Raw genomic sequence first — 23,527 nt, forward strand, 5'->3', positions numbered from 1 at the left:
CCGGGTTACTCGGCTCTGCCTGGGGAAGTGTACTCACCCAGGCGCGTGCGTCTGTGCGATTGGTTCCGCCCAGCGAAACTCCTATCTGGGGAAGGTCCTACCCCGCCGGCGGAAGGCCCTGCTGGGAGTTGGTTGCGCCGCGGTCGCCATGGCTGCGGCTCTGCCCGTGTTCGGCCGCGGCGGCGGCGGCGGCGGCGGCATTCAGGGCTTCCTGCACCAGCTGTCCTGCGCGCTGCAGGACCCGGACCCCGGCACTGCCGCCCTGCGCGGCTACCACCTCATCCGCAGCGTGGGGGAGGCGTGCGTGACCAGCACCGGCGACGGCGCCCGCGGTGCGTGTGAGCTGGGCGGCGGTAACCAGCAGGCCCGTGGGCGGTGCAGCCCCGCTGCCTGGGCGCGCTCAGCCCGTGCCTGGGAAGAGCTGTCAGGCGCCCGGCCGGCGGGGACAGGGGAACCCCGCCCACGGCTGGCCCCCTTGGGGAAGGGGGGGTCATGGCAGCGAGCCCCTCTCGTTCCTTGGTCACTGTGCCCGTGGCTGGCGTGGCCTGTGCCCGTCCTAACGCAGTAGGACCCTGCAAAGGGGTTCTGGGGCGCCCTGTGGACCAAGCAATAGGTCCCGGCCTGTGCATGGGGGCAGGGAACCCCTTCCTCAGTCCTCGCCCAGTTAGCCTGCGAAACGCTCTCCAGAGCGCCTGCCGCCCCAAACCTGACCTTCCGCTCTCAGTAGCCCCCAGGGAGCCCTGCCCCGGGGAGCTTCCTGTGTTAAACCTTGAGACACTAGGTGGGTGAGCAGTGATAATTTTTGTGGGGGAGAGAGACGAGCTTTTCGGTCCTGACTGCACAGTGCTGCACGCTCTGCACCCAGCTGCTCCGCCAGCATTAGCTCACGGTTGTGAGGGAGGGACGCGGAATGCGAGCGAGCTGCTCCGCTGTCGGTACCAGGAACTCCCCCATCACCAGGCCAGTTGGTGAGGGTTTTGGGTTACCATGCCGTCTCAGGAGCCAGCTGAGCAGGTTCAGGTGTGGTTGGTTTGCTGTGCCAAGGCTGACCATGCCTGGGGCATCTTTTGCAGCTCACTATGCATTTGGTGCTGTGGAGCATGCAGCACGGTTGTTCTTTTCCTCTTGAGCTCCCCGGTGTTTGCAAACTGAACACTGACCACTCAGAAGTCATTGACTAGCTTTAGATAGCTCTGTGATTTTTGTTTTTTAATAAAACTTGCTGTCCTTGTCATGACAATATTCTATATAAGACTGTTTAAAACTATTCTGTGCAGCCCTACCAGCCACCGTTCTAACCCTAGTCCGGGAGGGAAGCCCGACCCTGTGGAATGCTAACCATAGCCTGGAGAGCCCCACCTTACTGGGTCAGGGGCTCCTATCCTATTGAACCCTAGCCCCAGGAGCTCGATGCTATTTAATCCTAAATCAAGGAGCTCTATCTTTTTGAACAGTAATCTTAGCCTGGAGACCCTGTACCCTATTGAACTCTAGCAGTTTTTTGGTGGATGCTTGCAGCCCTGCCTTAATAACCCTTAACTCTAGTGCTGGGAGCCCTAACCTTTTAAACACTAGCTCAGGGAGTCCTAGCCCGTTGAAACCTATCTTTATCCCAGGGAGCTCTACCCTTTTAAACCCAAACTGTATCCTGGGGAGCCCTTGCAATCCCAGACCTAGCCCTATCCTGGGAAGCCCTAGCCTATTGAATCTGAACTCTAGCCTAGGGAACCCTAGTCTACTGAACCTTAACCCTAGCCTGGAGAGCCTTTTGCTATTGAACCCTAATCCTATAACCTGAGGAACTGTAGCCTATTGAACCCTAACCGGGAGAGCCGTAGCCTATTGAGCTCTAACACAATCTCAGGGATCTCTACCCTATTAAACAGTAACTCTAATCCAGGAAGCGTACTCTGCTGAAGCCTAACCCTGGTCCCAGGAGCTCTAGGTATTGAACTCTAACCCTAGTCTGGGGAGCTCTAGCTTTGGGAGCGCTGCTCTATTGAACCCTAATCCCGAGAGCTGTACTCTATTGAACCCTAACTCTAACCTGGGGAGCCCTAGTCTATTGAGCCCTAACTCTAGACAGGGAGCCTTTGCAGCTCCAGCCCTATCCCTAGCTGGGGAGCCTTAACCCTAATACTAGCCCAGGGAGCCATAGCCCTTTGAACCCAAATGTGATCTCGGGTATCTCTGCTTTTTTAAACTCTAACCCTAGTTCCGGGAGGTATACTCTAATGAGCTGTACTAGCCTAAAGATCGAAATCTATCCTGGGGACGTGCATCCTTTGTAATCCTATCCCTAGACCAGGGAAGCCTACTGGTCCAAGATCTATTCCTAGCCTGGGGATGCCTACCCTTACTAATGCAAAGTGTACGTGGGGAGTACTAATGTCTCCAGGCCTAATCTGATCCCAGAGAGCCCTACCTTTGGTAACTGTAACCATAGCCTGCTGAGCTTTCCAGCCTCAGGCCTAACCCTAGCCTGGCGAGTCCTACCATCCCCATGAACTTGACAGTATAGCCCTGTACTTGGGAACCCTAAGAGCCTTTCAAGATCCAGGAATGCCTACTGACCCCAGGCCTAAACCTAGCTCAGAGGAACATACCCTTAGTAACCCTACCCTTAGCTCAAGGAGCCCTACTGGCCCCAGGCCAAAACGTAGCCCAGAGACGCCTACCCCTATGAACCCTCACCCCAGTCGCGGAAGCCCTACCCTTAGTAACCATGACACCAGCCTAGGGAGGTCTTAATCCAACAATGTCTGGCCTTACTAACACAAACTCTAGCTGGGGCATCCTAGCATCCTTAGGCCTATATGACCACAGGGAGCCATATCCTTGGTACCCCTAACCCTACTCTAAGAATCCTACTGACCGCAGATCTAACCCTCACCCAAAGAGCCTGACCCTTAGAAACTCTACTCCTAATATGGGGAGTCTAAACCTATCTTGGTGAGAACTACCCTTAGTTACCCTTTCTCTTCCCACAGAGACCCAGGCCCAACCCTAGCCCTTGGAGCCCTATGCTTTGTAAACCTAGTCCTAGTATGGGGGAGCCCAGCAGTCCCAGGCCTAACCCTCACCGGGGGACCTCTCCCAGAAGCAACCTGAACCCTAGACAGGGGAGCCTTACCCTCAGCAACTCTAATCTTAGCTTGGGAGCTCTACAAGGTGTGGGCCTAACCCTAAACTGGGGTAACTCTTACCCTAGCTCAGGGAGCTACACTGATCCCAGGCCTAAAGTTAGCCTAAGGAGCCCTACTGACTCCGGGCCTAAAGCTAGCCCGGAAGATGCCTACTCTTTGAAACTCTAGCCCTGGGGAGGCCTACCGACCCCAAAGCCTAACCCTAGCCCTGGGGATGCCTATCCTTAGTAACCCTGATACTAACTTGGGGAATCCTACTAACTGCAGGCCTAACCCGAATCTGACGAATCCTACCGTTACTAACACAAACCCTACCTGGGGGAGTCCTACTGTATCCAGGTCTACCTGACCACAGGGAGCCATGTCCTTGGTACCAGGGAGTTCTACTGGCTCCAGCCCTAACCTGGCTCCAAGAAGCCCTATCCTTGGTAATCCTAACCCTAACTCGGCCAGCCCTACCGGCCCCAGGCCTGACCTTAGCCTTAGGAGCCTTGCAAGATCCAGGACTACCCTTACCGCAGACAGCCCTACCAGTATCAAATCTAACCCTAGTCCAGGGAGCCCTATCTGTAGTAACCGTAACCCTAACCTGGGGATCCCTACCAGCTCCCTAACACTAGGCCAGAGGGGCCTTACCCTACCTGGGGAGTCATACGTTGCCCAGGCCTTCCTGACTACAGGGAGCCATGCTCTTGGCAACTCCAGCCTATGGACTCCTACTGGTCCCAGGCCTAACCAGCCCCCAGGAAGTTCTGTCCTTGGTAAACCTAACTGTAGTCCAGGAAGTCCTACCAGCTGAAGGCCTACCCCTAGTCTGTGGAATCCTACCTGCCTAACTCTAGCTTTGGGAGGCCTGTGGGCCACAGGCCTAACCTAACCCAGGGAACCCTACCAATGAAAGGCATAAAACTAGCCTGGAGAGGTCTATCCTTAGAAACCTTAATCTTAGTCTGGGGAGTCCTCCCTGTAGTATGCCTGACGTTAGCCCTGGGAACCCTACCCTAGCCCTCAGTGCCATAACCTTACTAACCCTGATTTAGGTTGGGGAGCCCTAGCAGCCATATGTCTAACCTGATCCCAGGAAGCCCTAGCCTTGGGAGCCCTCACCCTAGCCTGGGGATCCCTCCTGACACCAGGCCTACCTCTCGCCTGGAGAGCCCTACTGTTAGTAACCCTAATCCTAGTTTGGAGAGACCCTACCCTTTGTAACCCTCACTGTAGCATGGGTAGCTCAACTTGCCCCAGGCCTAGCCCTACCCCAGGGAGCCCTGTGGGCCCCAGGTCTAACCTTCACACAGGGAGCCCTACCGTCCCCGAGCCTAACCCTAGCAACTGGTGCCATACTGGCCCTAGCCCTTAATGTAGCCTGGGGACCACTACCATTGGTAACCCTCAACTGAGCCTGAAGATGCCTACACTTACTAAACCTAACCCTACTCTGGTTGTCCTACTCTTCCAAGGTCTATCTGACCATAGGGAGACATACCTTTGATAACCCTAATCCTAGCGCAGGGACTCTTACTGGTTCCTCGCGTAACCTGACCCCATGGTGCCCTACCCTTTGTAACCCAGACATGGGGAGCCCTACCAGTCCCAGGCCTAATCCTAGTGCACGTAGCCTGATGGACTCTTGCCTGTGAAGTACTACTGTCCAAAGGCCTAAAATTAGCCCAGTGAGGTCTACTCTTACCCATGGTAACCATAACCCTAGCTCAGGGAGCTCTAGTCTACTGAACTCTAACTCTAGCTCTGGCCTATTGAACCCTAACCCTAGTTTGGGGAGTTCTAGCCCAGTGGCTCTCAACCTTTCCAGACTACTGTACCCCTTTCAGGACTCTGATTTGTGTACCCCCAAATTACCCCTCACTTTAAAAACTACTTGCTTACAAAACCAGACATAAAAATATTACTGAAAAATTGCTTACTTTCTCATTTTCACCATATAATTATAAAATCAACTGGAGTATAAATATTGTACTTACATTTCAGTGTATAGTGTACATAGAGCAGTATAAACAAGTCATTATATGAAATTTTAGTTTGTACTCACTTTGCTATTGCTTTTTATGTAGCCTGTTGTAAAACTAGACAAATATCTAGATGAGTTGATGTACCCCCGGAAGACCTCTGCATACCCCAGGGGGTACATGCAGAATCACTGCTCTAGCCCATTGAACCCTAACCCTAGTCCCAGGAGTTTTAGCCTACTGAACATTAACCCTACTTTGTGGAGCTCTACCCTATTGAACCCTAGCCTGGGGACCTCTGTCCTATTAAACCCTAAACCTGGACCAGGAAACCATAGCTTATTGTATGATAACCATAGCCTGTGATTCCCTACCCTATTGAACCCTAACACCACATCAGAGATCTCTACCCAAGTGAACCCTAATTCTAATATGAAAAGACTTCTTTTACTGAATCATAACAATATCTCATGGACCATAACCCTAACCTTGAGAGCCCTACCATATTGAGCCCCAGTCCTAGCTCTGGGAGATGCATGCATTTTTGCATGGAGGGGAGCTAGAGAGGAAGAAATGTTCATAGTGAGGGTGGGAGAGTATAAATCTTGAATGAAACTTATAGTTGTGTGGGCAGGAAGTAAAGACTATATCTGTGAGATGTTATGAAAGAATAAATAGCAGGATTTGGTCATAGTCTGGATATTTGGAACAAGATAAAGGGAGGAGTTAAAGGTGGCATCCAGGTTACAAGTCTGAGTGACATGGAGGATGGTGATGTTAACAGCGAGTGAGAGTGGAGAGACTTGGGTAGAAAAGATAAACTCAATGTGAATGAAACTCCTGAAGTTGATGGTGTGCTGAGGAGCGGTAAGAGAGACAGCATGAAATGTGGGATTGGGTAAACGAAGACAGGATTGGAGAGAGAGACTAGCAAATCATCAGGAAAGATGGCAGTGAAAGCTGTGTAAGTGGATGATTTCATCCACAGTAAAGGTTTAGATCACAGATGTCAGATAGAATCTAGCCCGCATGATATATTTGTGGCTTGCATCAGACATTTAGAGTCTCCAAACTCTCTAAAATTTCATTTTTAAAAAGTAAGTTTCTAATTCTTATGGCTAGAGAGGAAACCTTCCAAAAGTAAGGCAAGTGTAGTCAAACCGGTGATGTCTGCCTGAGTATGCAGACAGCTTGAAACTGACTCAGAGGGATGAACACCATTCATCTGCTTGGAATATCAACTTTAAACTGATAACTGATTGTTTCAGATGAGGGAAATGCGGTAGACCTAATCTATCTAGGCTTCATTAAAGCATTTGACATGATACAACATGGGAAATTATTAGTGAAGTTGGGGAAAATGGTGATTAGTACAGGAACTGTAAAATTCATAAGGAGTGGCTGAAGGAGAAACAGCAGCTTGTTGTGTTGAAAGGAGAACTATGGGATGGAGGAAGGTTACTAGTGGCGTTCCTCAAGGGTCTGTCTTAGGACTGATTTTATTTAATATTTTCATTAATGACCATGGCACAAAATGTAGTAGTGTACAAATGAAATTTGCTGATGACAAGTCAGGAGGCATTGTCAATACAAAGGAGAATTGGAATATTATATGAGAAGAATAGGATAGCCTGGAGGACAGGAATTTTTTCTCTAACTTGGGGACTCATCAGTTGGAAATGACAGAGGAGGATAAAGACCTGGGTGTGTAAGTTGATCATGGGATGACTAATGTAATATGGCTGTGAAAAAGGCTATTTGGATCCTGAGATATATCAGGTGAGGCATTTCTAGTAGAGCTGGAGAACTATTAATACCATCAAACAAGGCACTGTAAGACCTCATCTGGAATATCATGTACAATTCTGGTCACCCATGTTCAGTGAAGATGAATTTAAACTGGAACAGGTGTAGAGATGAGCTACTAGTTGGGTTAGGTAAATGGAGAACTGTTTTAGGAGAGGAGACAAACAAGCCAAGCTCTCTCAAGCCTAGCAAAACAAAGTCTAAGTGGGAATTTGCTTGCTCTCTACAAATACAGAAGGTAGGGGTTAACGCAAGGGTGGGAGAAGAGCTACCTAAGCTAAAGGACAGTGTGTGCATAACAACAAATGGGGATACACTGGCTATGAATAAGTTTAGGGTGGAAGTTAGAAGAAGGTTTCTAACCATTAGGGGAGTAAGATTTTTGGGTTAGCCTACCAATAAGAACGGCGAGGGCAAACAACCGAACTAGTTTAAGATGGAGCTTGCTATGTTTGTGAATGTGATTATATGAGGGGATTGCCTGCAAAAGCAGACGACTGGACTCGATGACCCAGGAGGTCCCTTGTTGTCTTTTGTGCTATGTTTCTGTGTTTAAAGTTCAGCGATGACACTTCAGTGGAACCTGATTCTCCACTGTTTTGCACCTTGTGTAGTCATTTACATTGGTGCAAAATCAGTATAGAATGCTGCCATTCTGAGTTCATAACATTACATCCTTCACTTTGTACTTTCTTTGCACAGGTGTAAATGAATACACAAGGTGTAAAGCAGTGGAAATCAGGGCAGTGGTTCCTGACATTTTCCATTCAACTGTGAGCATGCTGCCACTGTCTGGACCAGTGGAATAAAAGGCTGGCAGCATTGGTGCACTAGGGATCAGAAAAGTGCCGCCTTATTAAGACAGGGATTAGGAGTGTGGATCACAAAAAGTATCAGATTTGTTACATATAAGTTGTGTTGAGACTCACTTAAAAAGGCAAACTCCTGTCACTCTTACATTGTGGAATACGTTATGTGGCAGTTTGGGTTCACTGACTGTACCCATGGAGAAAAGTACTACTCATAAGTCAGGATGGCAGAATCTGGCCCTAAGATTGTGCCCCAACTGCCACGTCTACAACTGGCAGTGTTGCTGTAGGTGTTGGAAACTTACAGCTTCACTTCCTCTACTGTGTATTCATGCTTCTCAGTTCACTCTACTCTTAACTGAGGATCATATTTGTTACCTCCTGAACTGTTAAGAGGAAGTTTTAAGCAGTCTGATTTATCTAATTGCTGTTTTTTTAAATAACAGTTGTTAGTTTTAGAAGTGAAACAAATTAATTAGTTGTTTGCAGTGTTGTTGTAGTCATATACGAGACACATTGTTGTAGCCAGAATACGAGACACAGAAAGTGGGTGAGGTAATGGCTTTTATTGGACCAACTTCTGTTGGTGCAAGAGACAAACTTTTGAACTAGAAGAAGTTCTTCAAGAGATTCATTAGTGGCAGGTGTATTTAGAAGAAATGAAAGGAAATACTATTTCACGCAGCATATAGCTATTGTGTGGAATTCACTGCCACAAGGGGCTATGGGATTAAATTCTGTATCTGGATTTTTAAAAGGGCAGAATAATTTTAGGATTAATAACACTTGACTGTGGAAGAGGTTTAATATTTCTCTGAAGCATTGGGTGTTGTCCACCATTAGAATTGGGATAGTGGACTTTGGTGGACCACTGGTTTGATCTGACATGTAAAATACTATGTTCCTGTCTAAACTCCTCATAGTTTTACTAGATGATAATTAAGACTTGTTGACATGACCTTTTTGGTCCTGTCTACTCTGGTGTTTGGAATCAGGTTAGCACCTTTTTGGCAAGAAGTTTATTTAAACGTCTCTCCGGATAGGAGTTAACACGGCTTCAAATGTTAATATAGATTATGTCTTAGTCCAGGATGACCTCTCCTCATACTCATTGATTAAAACATAATTGACAGGTTATCCTTTGGGGTCATTGCAGACCTGATGTTGCTGTACTGGTTTTGGCCCCAGGATTGGAAGATACAAAGGTGGCATAAAGCCACCTTTGTCTCATCCTTTGTTCTGTACCAAGCAGAGTTGGACTGAACATGAGGTTTGAGCATATGTGAACTGAACATTTTACAAACAGAATTTAGGGTTCAATCTTGCAGACCTAATTCATGTGACTGGCCCTTTTGGCTTCAGTGGGAATACTTATGTAAGGACTGCAAAATCATGTTCTTATTTAGCACTGAAAATAATTAGTTGCATTTTGGCACAAGGACATTCTTTAAAAGTGGACATCCTGAATAATGCCCAATATTATCTAAATAATCAGGTTCTAGGAGCCACTTGTTTGGAAATACTGTAAATAATGAAGCAAATAGTTTGATGCTTTTCTTGTTCTTCCTACAGCATTGCAAACTTCACTGGTATTTTCCAAAGATAATGGATTACTTGTGTTTGTCCGCAAGTCTCTCAGGATTGAGGAAGTAAGTTGATAAACTTAGTTGTGATTTTTTTTTTTTTTTTAAAGAACTGTTGTAATATTTTTCGTTGCTAAGTGAGAGCATACAGGCTTTTTTTTTCTAAAAAGGAACTTGTTTTTTCAGTTTCGAGAGTGCAGGGAAGAAGCTTTAAAATTTCTCTGTGCCTTTTTGGAAAAGATTGGTCAGCACGTTCATCCTTATGCTCATGATATTAAGGTAAGTGAAGGAAAACTTATTTTTAAAAATCTCTGTCAAATACTTTTAACGGTTCTTCAGTGTTTTTAATTTGAACACGAAAGCTTGAAAGATATATAAAAATATGACTAGTACCAGGTTCATGGCTTTCCTTTATTCAGTTCACCCCCCTCATCCCCCCCCCCCCAAATGTTTCTAATAGAGCTAAAACAGAAGAGCAGTTTTGGTTTACATATTAATGCACTGGTGTCATTAAAAGTGTTAGTATACTTTGGTAGTATTTGTTCAAGTATCTTGGAGCCAGCAGGGTTAGCATATATTTTTCTCTCTCTCAAAAAATGGTAGTTGCTGGGTTTGGGGTTTTTTTAATAATGTTGTACCAGTGAAATATTTGATTTAAATATTTTGAATCCTTCTGCTCCAGTTCGTAACCTTTGAAGTGACTTTTTTAAGGCCTGTTTTTTCACAGGAGTTGTGTACCTGGGTACTATGGGTGCTCATTATTTCTGAAAATGTGTCCCTTAGAGTATGTCTACGGTGCAGTTAAAAACCCATGGCTGGTCCATGCTAGCTGACATGGGCTTGTGGGCCTCAGACTAACGGCTGTTTAATAGCAGTGTAGACATTTAGGACCCTGTGAGGTGGAAGGATCCCAGTGCTTGGGCTGCAGCCCAAGCCGGAATGTCTCCAACACAATTAAACAGCACCTTAGCCTGAGTCCCGCGAGCCCAAGTCAACTGGCACAGGCCAGTGGCGGATGTCTAATTGCAGTGTAGACTACTCTAAGAGTCTAAACTGCTCAGTAGTATCAATTTAACTGGAGATGTTTGTGCCACTGTACTTTTTGAGCTCGTGGTAATAGCCCCCTGCTTAAAAGGAAAGGGGGCTAGTGGCAGATTTGCTGCATGGGGTTCTTTTATTCTAGAACTTGCTTCAGTCTAGATTTACCAAAACTTGGATTTGCTCATTTTTAGGACACACTGCAAAACCAATCTTTTCTTTTGGGTTTGGTTGAGGGATATAAGGTAGTCAAGTGATGGGTTAGTGTTGCTATTTTCTGGGTGAATATTTATTCTAGACTGCATTGGCTTTGTATAAGAAGTTGTGTATTTTTATTCTTGGGCTTTGTACATTTTAAATGTTGTAAATACCTAAAATCATTGGGGAAAGGTATTTTAAAGAAATATCTTAAATTATTTAAATATTTTTAAATCTTCCGTCCTGTTAATGATTATTATGGTCTATTTTTTTCCAACCTAGCTAACTTGTATTAGCGTTTACACAAAAGAAAAGGCTGCAAAATGTAAAATCCCAGCCCTGGAGCTTCTCATTAAGGTAAAACATACTTTATAGTTCATTATTTCTAAGCCTAGAGACTTTTGAGTTATACCATGGCTGCTGTTGAATGTGGCAAACTCAAAAATCTACCATAACAAGGGAGGTTTGGTGGTTTAATTCTGTAGGAGGGGTATTAAAAAGGTATTTCTCTGCCCACAAATCAGTCCTAATCTCTTTTGACCAAATTGCTTTATTAAAGGTGCCATCCCTTAATTTGTGTTGGAAGACATCTTGGATTTTGAGGGCAATCACAGAGTGCATCTTTATTCCCAATTTAAGTGCTGTTCTTTAAAGCAACACTGTCAATTTAAAAATCACACTTCTGTATGAAAATATTAATCTGTTACAGATAACAACTAGGATAATACAACTGAAACATATTTGAGGGGCAAACTTGTTTTATATTTTTTTTTAGTTTTCTTAGTGCATATGATAACATTTTGTATATAATAATTTTTACTGTTTTTCCTGTGTAGTGCATTATGCCCTGATTCTGCAAACACTTATGCATGTGCTTAACTTTACATATGGGAGTAGTCCTTTTGAAGTTAATTCTTCTGTGATTTGAGTGGGCCTTACAGCAACAGGGAGAGAAACACTTTAAAACTAGGTAAACATGCTTATGAAACTGCAGACATTAACAGGTGTCATATCCTAAAACTAATTATAACTCAGTTTTTAAACTGATTACATTTTAAATTGATGGTGCCCTTTTGACCTAAAATTACAGCCAAAATATGTACAAGGAACATAGGAAGTAGAAAAATAGGTGAACTACATATACAATAGGATGAGCACATGATTTGCATGAGGAAAACACAACAAAACCAATATTTATTGTATAGAAATGGTAGCTTGTCTTTACCTACATCTTATACGATCAGAATACGTATCAATCATCTTTAACTTAACCCGCTAAACCAGTGGGACTACTTGTGCTTAAAGTTAGGTATGTACTTAAGTATCTTTCTGACTTGGGGGCCTTATTTACCTGGGTCCAAGTGGAAAAAAATAAAATAATTGTTTTTCCTCATTTGTGGGTATCTTGTATATATTTCCAGTTGCTTCAAAATTTACGGTCTTCCTTTCTGATGGAAGAATTGAAAGTTGGAGAGATCTTTAACAAATTTTATGGGGAACTTGCTGCAAGAAGTAAAGTGCCTGACACAGGTGAGCCTTAGCTTTTCTAGCAACATTATTACTTATTTTATTTATTATCTTTTAGTATAGTAGAACCTCAGAGTTATGACTACCAGAGTTACAAACTGACTGGTCAACCGCCCATGTCATCTGGAACCAGAAGTACACAATCGGGCAACAGTAGAGACCCTCTACCCCGAAAGCAAATACACTAAAGTACTGTATTAAATGTAAACTATTTAAAAAAAAAAATAAAGGGAAAGCTTAAATTTTTTTTGACAAAGTAAGGAAACTGTTTCTGTGCTTGTTTCATTTAAATTCAAATGGTTAAGAGCAGAAATTTTCTTCTGCATAGTAGAGTTTCAAAGCTGTATTAGGTCAATGTTCAGTTGTAAACTTTTGAAAGAACAGCCATAACGTTTTGTTCAGAGTTACAACCAACTTCCATTCCCAAGGTGTTCATAACTCTCAGGTTCTACTGTATTAATATCTTGATGGATTTTTTCCAACAGTAATGTGGGTAAAATAGGAGAAGCTAGGACTTAAAATAAAAACAAAACTTCAAAAATAGTCTTTAATGAATAAATGTAAGTTACATACTAGTAGTAAGACTGCTCGGTTGGGAGTTGGGAAATTATGTATAAATGCATTTGACATTAGTGAATAGGAAAATCATGAAATGTTACTATTTAGTATACTGGCTCTAAATACTGATCAGCTGTCAATATGCTTTTGTAAGACCAATAAAGCAATATCATCATCATCTCCTCTAGAATAAGTAAGTGTCCTCAGAAATATTGACTGTCACATATGGTAGAGCTAGGTATGGGTTTTCTGCTTCATTAGGCCCTGATCCTGCAATGAGCTCTGACCTTGTATAGTCCAGCTCCATGTTAGCAACATTCCATGGACATCAGTGAGGGTGTGCCCACACAGAACTCGTGACAGGAGTCTTAGGCTATATTTATATTAATGTTGCATTTTTAAACTTTCACTGCTGAACTCAACTCCTTGATTAGGGACTTAGAATGTCAAGGTGCTGAGCACCCTGTTTTCTCAAATCCCATTGATTTCAGTCTGAGTTGAGGGTGTGTGGTACCTCATAGGATTGAGCCCTATAATTTAGTATTTAAAACTAGTGGTTTGAATAACTTGAATAAATTAATCTTCACTATATGAGCTGGTGATTAATTTCAAATCCAAGCATGGAAGAATATGTATGTATTAAAGCATTGTTTTACTCTTTCGTTTGCCAGTCATCATGCCAAGATACCACTAGTCTTAACTGCCTAAATAGGTGGGTGGACAAACACACTGACTTTATAATAATGGTGTCTAACTACTGTATAATATGCCACAGAGATCTCAAAGTAAGTGACGCATATATTGATATTTTTTAGTACTGGAAAAATTATATGAGCTTCTTGGAGTATTGGGAGAAGTCCAGCCTATTGACATGGTTGACAATTCTGAGAAATTATTCCGAGCTTTCTTGGGTGAGCTCAGAACACAGGTATGATTGGAACTTCTTGTAGGACTCTGTCAATCAGTTTTCTCTGGTGGGTGTTGAATTACCATTCATCCCAAGATGGTTGGATACTTCATTTAACCAGATAATTATAAAACACAGTTTGAACAATTTTATTGTTAATAGCTGTCAAGTTTTGTTTTCTCTGGTTACAAGGTCTTGGGTAGATTACAGGTGGAGAGGAGACCTAGTGGCCATTAGCTGAGTAATGTGGGGAGGGGAGAGGGAAGAGCATGATCGTCATCAGCCATAGTGTCCTAGGTAGAGGATGTGATTTCCATTAGAGGCCAGTTTCTTATTTAGACTCTATTAAGCTGCAGAACTTCATTGCACTGTTTGTTTCAGAAGGTTGACAACACAGCTATGCCTTACCAAGGTCCTTACTTGTTTGTTTCTATCTTACTCTTCTAATTTAAGCATAATATTTTCTTTAAAACTTTTATTTTCAGATGACCTCAGCAACAAGAGAGCCCAAACTACCAGTAGTAGCAGGGTGTCTGAAAGGACTGACTGCGCTTATGTATAACTTTACTAAATCCATGGATGAAGGTGCAGTACTTTTTATTTTTCTTTTATTTTTTATATATATAGACATTTTAACTGTTGTGCACCTGATGGAGCATCTGTTCATCTGGTCTCAAGATTTACTCTTTTATAGATAAGAATGGATGCAAGCAGTTGTGCATTCTGAGTGAAATTCCCCCCCATTGGCAGAAGGCCTGCTCATGCAAGGCCTTCATGCCCCAGCACCCCTGGGGTGCTCCAGTACGTAAGAGAGTGTGGTCAGAGTGGTTGCATAGGGTGGGAAGCTGAAGTGCAGTTTATCCAGGAGGGACTGGCCAGCTGTACAACCTCAGGTGAAAGTTTGAACATTCTTATTCATAATTATATACAGGCACATTTACACTAGCATACCCATGTTGTTTAAAGAGTGGTTTTTCAGAAAGTCAAACGGAGAAGTATATGTAAAAAAAATTTTTTAGCATCCTCAGGGAGAGTTTCCCTTCCTTTAAGAGTGTGGTATTTTGAAGACCTTTAAATATTGTCTCTTCACATCCATAACAAGATAAAATTATCTTGCCGTTTTGACTCTCTCAGAGGTGCCCTTAGTGAAATGTTTCATTATTGTTATCCTACAGATCCCCACACTTCAAAGGAGATTTTTGATTTTGCAGTGAAGGCGATCAGTCCACAGGTAGAATGTTTGATGAATATCTTCCGAGTGTGCATTCTTCTACATACATTAGTGCTGAAGAGCAAGTCATTTATGGTGAACCTTTTGTTTTTACAGGTTGACCTAAAGCGATATGCAGTACCTCTAGGTAAGATTTTATCTTATAACTGTTTGCAGTTCTATGGATACCAAGCATATCTTGGAGGAGACATGTTTCCTCCTCTGCTTATTCCCTTCAAAGAATACAGCATATTTTGCATTCTAGGCTAGAAGAGTGGAGTGAGAGAAGAGTGTGCTTTTGTGATCTAAGAAGTTAAAAATAGAGTAGTTGGCTGAGCAAAGCAAATTCTAATACTCAGCAACAACACTGCATCCAACACTTAACTTAATGGCATTTCTCTTTCTGTAATGTGACAACTTGAATGCCATATCCAATGTGTTCCAAAATTTCAGGGAATGTTCTAGGCATCTGTGCATACCCAGGATAAAATCCAGATTAATGAGTAGCTACGCCGTGCCTGCCCTCTAACCTGGGGTGTCGTTTACAATGCTTTGCTGGTGTATCCTCCCATTTGGATTGCTCACAAACAGCCTCCAGATAACTTGCCACCCCAAATGGAGTTTTCCCAGACACTTTAATCTAATCCATTGTGTTTTAATTGAACAATAAAACAAGTTTATTAACTACAGACAGAGAGAGATTTTAAGTGAGGTACAAGTAATGAGGTGTAAAAATCAGATATGGTTACAAGAAAATAAAATTAAAACACTACAAGTGCCTAACTTAACCAACTGTATGAGATTCAAGCAATGTTTCTCTCACTACACACACTCAGCAGTTTTACTGTCCAAACTTCTTAGGCCAGGACCTCTTCTCCAGTTCTGTGGCTGCTTCCTTTGTTCCTTTTGGTGTAGTGAATTGATGAACAGAGAGAGGAAGAGTGCTTTGGGCTGTCTGTCCCTCATTTTTATAGTATCTGTCCTCCTCTTGGAGAACGTTTCCACCTGAGATTCAGGGAATAGAATAGAATTCACGGAATAGAGAGTATGTGTAGGAAAGGCTGTTCACTACTGCATTTCCTCACTTGTCTGAGGTTTCTTTGTCCACCCTTCCTGCTTGATGACTCTGTTTACTGCTTAAATGCAAGTGAAGCAGAGCACATGTTCCTTTGTTTGATACAGACCTGTTTACCAGTTTCTGCTGTGGTTTGGAACATGTGTTAATACCATTATACAGGGGAAAATGCAACACATTTTATCAGGATACTGTTGATGAGCAAATTACGAGTTTGCAGATGATACCTCACAAGGCATACTTTGTACAAAGATTATTAGGATAATGTGTAAATTGTGGACACAGGACATACAGTTCTGGGGGAAAGTCTAAGACTGGGGTGTGTTGGGGTCACCCTGCAATATAACCAAGGCTGGTAAGTGAATTGCATGCTGGAGGCTGTTTGTCAGCAGTCCAGACTGGAGGCTACAGCAACAAAGCAGTGTAGAGGATACCGCAGGTTAGAGGGCAGGGGTGACAGTTACTCATTAGTCTGGATTGTACCCTGGGTATGTCACAGCGACAGTGGCCAGAACTCTATTGATTTTGGTGAAAATCAGAAAAACTGAAAGGGGAAAATGGGGAACATATAGAGTCTGAGCAACAGGTTAGCTAATCCTTCCATATAACAATATTCTCATCTCAGCTCTGCCCATCCTCCCAATACAGTTTTTAAAATGCTGTGGAGAAGGGGACAGTGGAGGGCACACAGAGCCCCTGGCATGGGGAAAATATGGGAAATGAGGAGCAGATAGAGCCCCTGGCCTGGGGGAGGTTGGGTGAAACTGATATGGAATGAAGGGAGGAGGTGGGGAGGTTTGCAGGGAGTCTCTGAAATAGAGGGGGATGGAAGGTAGCATACAGGCAGCTATGAGGGAATGGAGGGATCTAGAGAACCTTTGGTGTGTGCAATGCTACAGAAGCAAAAAAGTGTGTGACCCTCTCGTAAAGGTGGTGTAGGTGGACTAGATCATGGATTCTCATTCTGAGGGCTGCAACTCCTCACTGGGGGCTTATGACCACTCTGTATTTCCTATGTTGCTAAATGTAAGGTGCGGGGTTGGGGGGTCGCATTGTTCCTACCTACATCCCAGCTAAATGGAAGAGGGGACTCTGGCATGTCTCCTGGCATGGAAAAGGCTGAGACTCACTGGCCTAAATGAAGTAAAGTTCTCATTCATAATATCTGGAGCCCCTCCCTCCACCAGCAGTAATATACAGACCACTGAAAGGGGCTGCTGCCTCCCTTAGCTGTATCTATACTAGGATAAAAGCAGGAAGATTGTTTTCAGTTTTGAGCTCATATGTAGAGTTAAATGTGTGAATATAGATGTTTTAATAATCAGTAATACAATTTAGTCAGGAGATATGAGACTTCCTGTTGGCCTAATGTAAACTTCTAGAGCATGTTAAGTTGTCAGAAACTTGGAACACAAATCTGAGTTTTACTGATAATTGTGGTTTTGAATTACAGTTGGATTACACTTGTTCAGCGAGCATGCTGCTCAGTTTGACACCTGCCTTCTGGACAACTATATCTCGCTGTTTGAAGTACTGTCCAAGTGGTGTGGCCATACAAATGCAGAGCTGAAGAAAGGTGGTCATTCAGCTCTAGATTCGTTCCTTAGACAGGTACTGCTAATTTACATAAGAACTCCAAGACTTCATCAAGGAGTTAGATTTCTCAAAACACAAGTGGAGTGCGGGGACTGTTACATAGATATGGTGGTATATATTTTCTTAAGGTTGTCTTTTTTACTTTAGAAAATAACCAAAGTGAAATTAGTTTCTGGAAATCCATAATTGTTTGTTTGTGTAAATCTGCAGATTTCTCTAATGGTGGCTAAAGATGCAGAAATGCACAAGAGCAAGCTGCAGTTCTTCATGGAGCAGTTCTATGGTATCATCAAAAAAATGGATTCGAGCAATAAGGAGTTGTCCATTGCCATTCGTGGATATGGGCTTTTTGCTGCGGTATGGCAAGCTTACTCTGACAAAACATTGGATGGGTTTTATGTTATGATTTGGAAGCCATTCATCTTACATGTTTGTTTTGATTGGCAGAGTCTGTTATGCAGGGAATGCTTCCTCCCAACCCTAGTTGTTTCTGAATTATAAAAGAAATCCACGAGTCAGACTTCTGCATTTTGACTTATAATAATCACTAAAGGCTCAGTGAACTACCCCTGAATTCACTTGGAAGACTTGCAGGATTGGGCTCTGGAGCATTATAGCTTTTTCTCCTTAATACGTGACTTTAGAAGTTAGAAACACCCTTTCCGCTGTCAGAATTTTGGCCACATTAATTCAACTTAGACTTATCTTGTTGTGCTTGGATACGAAATCTACTGCCTTGGCAACTATTAAAAGTTGGAGGAGTTGCATCTATGGGCTGAAAATAAAACCTTTTTACCACTATATAATTCTCCTTTTTCCTTCCTCTCTCTTAACTGAGAGTGCTGGACAGGGTTTACTCTGGAGTCCCAACAGTGCTTCTCCTGATTGGCCAGTGTGGCTTACTATGAGTAACATGTTGCTACCATGTTCCCCTGTGGAGAGCTAAGAGCCATTGTCTCTACAACATTCTCAGCCTGTCAGAGCTCTGGAAGTAATAGCCGTAGACCTCTTTAATGTCTCCAACTTATCCTTTCAAGGCAGTTGTATCGAAAAGTTGCAAGAAGAGGATATATAGTGGCCACATTTCCGTTCCTAAAAGACCACCTAAATTCTTAGCTTCTCAAGTTGGGTTGGAAAAGTATTGTAACTGCAAGCTCAAAATCAGATTATTAATATAGTTGCAATAAATTATAAAGCAAGGTCACTTTGTTTACTAGCACTTAACTGTTGAACAACATGAAAAAAGTATTCAAATGTATCAGGTTCCTGTAAAGTTTCAAAAAAAGTTTTTATCTGAACCCAGCTTTTTTGGTTTTTTGTTTTTGTTTTTTTCTAGTATTGCCGCGTTCTTGTGCTTAACGTAAATACTAATTATTGAAGTGATACTTTACTTTCTCTCATTAAAGCCTTGTAAAGCTATAAATTCTAAGGATGTTGACTTCATGTACGTTGAGCTTCTTCAGCGCTGTAAACAAATGTATCTCACTGAGGCGGAGACAGCAGATGAACATGTGTATCAGCTACCCAGTTTCCTTCAGTCAATTGCAAGTGTTATATTCCACATAGATACAGTAAGTGGAATATTTAAAACATCAGTCAATTATTTTGTACCTTTAGAGCCATATATGGATCTGTTAAGGATGCACTGAACTACAATAGAAGAGACTCCAATTTGGGAGTGCCTGGTGACTCTTGCTGCTCCGCATGTACACGCTGACCTTTTGCTCCTAGAAGGCGGGATGAATAGTGCTATATTAAGAAAATTAATGAGAGGTCTGTTGAATAAAGGGAAGGATAACACACAGACTAGGTAAAACAGTAAATACTATGGCAATTGGTGCATTATAGGACAAGCACAGTAGTCAGGAGTGAAATTAAAAAAAAACAGTCTCTGGATGTGCACACCCTCCCTTATTAGGTCACTTGTGTTGAAATGGCAGGCATGGTGATATCTGTGTTAGAGGGACATAATCAACTTAAAGAAAAGGAGGACTTGTGGCACCTTAGAGACTAACCAATTTATTAGAGCATAAGCTTTCGTGAGCTACAGCTCACTTCCTCAGATGCATATCGTGGAAACTGCAGCAGGCTTTATATATACACAGAGAATATGAAACAATACCTATTCCCACCCCACTGTCCTGCTGGTAATAGCTTATCTAAAGTGATTTCCAGCACAAATAAGCACATATTTATAAATAAATAATTTATAAATAAGCACAAGCTTATGCTCTAATAAAGTGGTTAGTCTCTAAGGTGCCACAAGTCCTCCTTTTCTTTTTGCGAATACAGACTAACACGGCTGTTACTCTGAAACCTGTCATAATCAACTTAATAGCCACACTTCTACATTTCTTTTAAAACTAAGGTTAAACTAAGGTCACTGGGGTTTTTTTCAGTTTGTTTTTGTGCATACAACAGCACTTTATATACAGTCAGTTTCCCCTATGTACCCCTTACCCCCTATATATCCAATCACTTTCTTGTTTCAATCCGTCTTTCACACAACAATGGAAAGAGAAATGTTTCTCCGGCAATACAGCACAGCTTTGTATCAGCTGTGTTTGTATAAGCCTACTGTCTTTATCTGCTCCCACACTGATAAGTCTGACACTTAAAGTGCCACACTGAGACGGGCAAGTGAGTCTACATAGATTCCTTTGTGTATCTGGAGTGTGTGTTTTGAATGAGGGCTTCCTGATCATTGGCCATAGGTTGGGAGTAAGATGAGCTGTACTTGAATGCCCTGGCTTCAGATGCATAAAAACAGATTAGGCTTCTGGTTTGTGGTTGCTTTTGTGTGAATAAAGCTCTCATTTTAAATTCATAATAATAAGAAATGAATATGATTGTTTCTGCTAACACTTGCCTTCATTCAGAAACTGCCTTTCTGTTCCTGGGACATAATGTGGCCCCAAGAAGCCTTCACTAACTCCTGTCTGTCTTGATGTTTTAAACTCTGTCCACATATAGTGGTTTGCTAAGTCTTTCTTTTACCAGTAAATAAAAGATAGTAGATAATTGTGTAACATTTCTCTTCTTTTACCTTTTGTTGGGAATTGCCTCTTATTTGAGATGATTTGCATAATTTCCTGAGTGTTTAATGAAATTATAATCGTTGCTTTTACTGGACACTTTTTTTTCCTGCTCTTATTTTGTCTAGATTCCTGAAGTGTACACTCCAGTTCTTGAACGTCTAATTGTGGTGCAGATAGATAGTTTTCCACAGTACAGTGTAAAAATGCAGTCGGCTTGTTGCAAATCCATAGTAAAAGTTTTCCTAGCCCTGGCAGGAAAGGGACCAGTTCTCTGGAGTTTCATCAGCACAGTGGGTGAGTATGTGTTTCTGACTCCTGATTTTTCCATCTACAATGCTAAACCAGTTGAAGATAAGTTTGTGGAGTATTTATCTGAGATGGTCTCAATGATAATGGCCATTTTGGGAGCAACCTGAGGACTCCCACTCTCCAGGCCAGTAGAGGGTTTGGGGTGCAGATTACATTACCCTTGAACATCCTCTACCAGTTCCCTCTACAGGTGAGTAACAACCTTGTATGAGAACGTGACGATGATTTACACAAAAGGGTAAATGAAACAATAGTGTTTTAAAAAAACAGAGGTAGCTGTTACTGTTCTTGTTCAGATACATTGGGTTGAGGGGGAGTCTACCAACAAAAATAAAAAGTCCCTGTTTCCCATTTGCAAAATTCTTAAACTTTATATTAAAAAATGTGTACATCTGTTTAGGCCTGGGAGCACTCTTGTGGTTGATGTTATTGTAGAATCTATCAGAAATACATGATGATGAACTCTTTGCTTTATGGAATATATTAATGGCATAAAATAAAATTCTAAATTTGTGATGTTGTTAAGATACAATCCTGTGAACAGAACAGTGTCTCTCAATGTTTATAAAATTTCCAAGATTTCCCAGCACGCCTTGCAATTAATATAAAATTAAGGGTTTTTCTTATTACATTGGGATTTATTAATTTTCTGTTTAATAACTGATCACCCACCGTATCATACTCTAACACAAGTCCTGACTCCCTGCTCAGTGAAGTCCATTAGGATTTTTCTTATTTACTGCAATGGGCATTAGATCAGGTGCTCAATTCTGAGTACAACCAGCATCAGACCTGGAGAGGGGATGAGGCAGTGCTGACAAAATGTGATGTGGAGGCAGTTCAAAAAAGTTTTCCTGTGGGAGATCCTTAAATTTAGAATCCACTTCTGGTTGTGCTTGCCAATTGATAAACTTCCTCTCCCCGTATTTTTAAAACCCAAATTCTATCAGAATGCCAGAAATAAAGTTATACACCTCTTTCTTTTAGTGAATCATTTGGATGATGTACCTTTGAAATCTGTTCAGATAATTTTTTTTTATTTCAGTGCATCAAGGGTTAGTCAGAGTCTGCTCCAAGCCAATCACCTTCTCAAGGGTAAGTTAATTGTTGAGACTCTTCACTGGAAGTGTTTTTTTTTTTATTATACAATGCAAAAGGCAGAGACTACTGTATATAGTTATCAGATCTGTAAAGTACGAATAACCTTTTGGGAGTCAGCTGATTGTTCTTTGGCGATCTATGATGTTTGTTACCAAAAAGATGCAAATAAACTGGTAGCTTTAAAAACAAATAAAGTCTTTTTTGTGCTAGTTTTGCATACTACTTAATGAATGAAAAGCCCTGTAAGCTGCTGCTGTTCTTCGAGTGCTTGTTCATGTCTATTCCAATCAGGTGTGTGCGCATTCACGGTAGCTGGAGGAGTTTTCCTGTAGCAGCCTCTGTGGGTCGGCCTGGGAGCCCCCTGGAGTCGCATCTTCATGGCGCTCAATAGAGACCCCCGCCGACCCGCCACCCCCTCAGTTCCTTCTTACTGCCAGTGACGGTTAGTTTGAACATCCCATAGCCCTTGCTTATCAAGTGCCTTTATCTCTGTTTTTCTATATAGTTCTCACCCTCTAGGACATGAGGCACTGACTGGCACCGCCATAGCCCCGGCGCTCGAAGACAATCGGGTGTTGCAGCAATTGCTGCACCAGGTTGCTCAGGGTTTGGGCATCAAGGCAGAGGAGGTAGTAGAGGACTCTGATCCCATCGTGGATATCCTTGCAGCCTCTGGACCTTCCCATATTGCCCTACTGCTCATAAAAACTATTGTGGACACCACCAAAACCCTGTGACAGAACCCAGCCTCATTGCCACCTACTGGCACCTACCAGCAATAATTTGTGCTGGTTATGAACATCTTTATTCCCACCTGCAACCTGATTCCCTTGTTGTGGATGCTGCTAATCAGTGCAAGCAGCAAGGTTTTCAAGGCCCCTCCCCCCAAAACAGGGAGGCTAAAAAACTCTACCTTTTCAGGAGGAAGGTCTATTTCACGGGTGGATTGCGGCTCCACATTTCCAATCAATAGGCCACTGTCAGTCAGTACTCTTTTAATACCTCTGTGGCAATGGAAAAATTTTCAGAGTTGCTCTCCTAGACCCCCGTGCTGAATTTTCAGCCTTGTTTGAGGAGGGCAAGCTAATTTCCCAAGCTTCCGTCCAAGCTCTAGTGGACAGTGCTGATGTAGCCACGAGAGTCATGGCTATGGGGTGGCCATGGGAAGGGGCTCCAGGTCTCTGGTCTCCCATACGAGGTCCAGTGGACCATACAGGACCTCCCCTTTGAGGGTGTGACTCTGTTTTTGGAGAAGACCGATAAAAGGCTACACAGCGTAAAAGACTCTAGAGCCATGCTCAAATCCTTGGGCCTACACACTCCTGCCATGCAGCAGAAGCATTTCAGACCTCAACCTCCTCCGCAGTTCTACCAATAGAACTGACAGGACAGCTCCCGGAAGAGGAATAGGAACGGCAGAAAAAGGCCTCACCCATCCTCAGGCCAGGGCTCTGGCCAACCCTAACCACCTCCAGCCCCAAACCAGTCTTTTGAAGGTGCGGTCAAGGATGGCACACCAGAACAAAAACTGGACCTATGCTGCCTTACCTTTTCCTCCTGATTGTCCCCTTTCTGCTCTGCATGGTCCTGTATCACTTTGGACCTCTGGGTGCTCCGCAAGGTAGAGGGGGGATACCCCATCCAATTCCGTGCCCTCCT

General features: G+C 43.0%; 1 protein-coding gene across 1 annotated transcript in view; it reads left to right on the forward strand.

Moving 5' to 3' along the window:
- Positions 1–14: 14 nt before the first annotated feature.
- PRKDC (protein kinase, DNA-activated, catalytic subunit) overlaps positions 15–23,527 on the forward strand; it is a 153,011-nt gene continuing 129,498 nt past the window's right edge. Inside the window, exons 1-14 of the mRNA XM_084620823.1 lie at positions 15–332; positions 9,301–9,377; positions 9,498–9,590; positions 10,830–10,904; positions 11,969–12,077; positions 13,448–13,560; positions 14,025–14,124; positions 14,715–14,770; positions 14,867–14,897; positions 17,278–17,435; positions 17,631–17,777; positions 18,827–18,991; positions 20,584–20,752; positions 21,813–21,862. Of these exons, the coding sequence (XP_084476949.1) occupies positions 149–332; positions 9,301–9,377; positions 9,498–9,590; positions 10,830–10,904; positions 11,969–12,077; positions 13,448–13,560; positions 14,025–14,124; positions 14,715–14,770; positions 14,867–14,897; positions 17,278–17,435; positions 17,631–17,777; positions 18,827–18,991; positions 20,584–20,752; positions 21,813–21,862 (1,527 nt within the window). The 5' untranslated portion in view covers positions 15–148. The remainder of the gene's footprint in view (positions 333–9,300; positions 9,378–9,497; positions 9,591–10,829; positions 10,905–11,968; positions 12,078–13,447; positions 13,561–14,024; positions 14,125–14,714; positions 14,771–14,866; positions 14,898–17,277; positions 17,436–17,630; positions 17,778–18,826; positions 18,992–20,583; positions 20,753–21,812; positions 21,863–23,527) is intronic.

Source organism: Lepidochelys olivacea (assembly GCF_965140295.1).
Source record: "Lepidochelys olivacea isolate rLepOli2 genome assembly, chromosome: 2".
In the NCBI taxonomy this organism is placed as follows: Eukaryota; Metazoa; Chordata; order Testudines; family Cheloniidae; genus Lepidochelys; species Lepidochelys olivacea.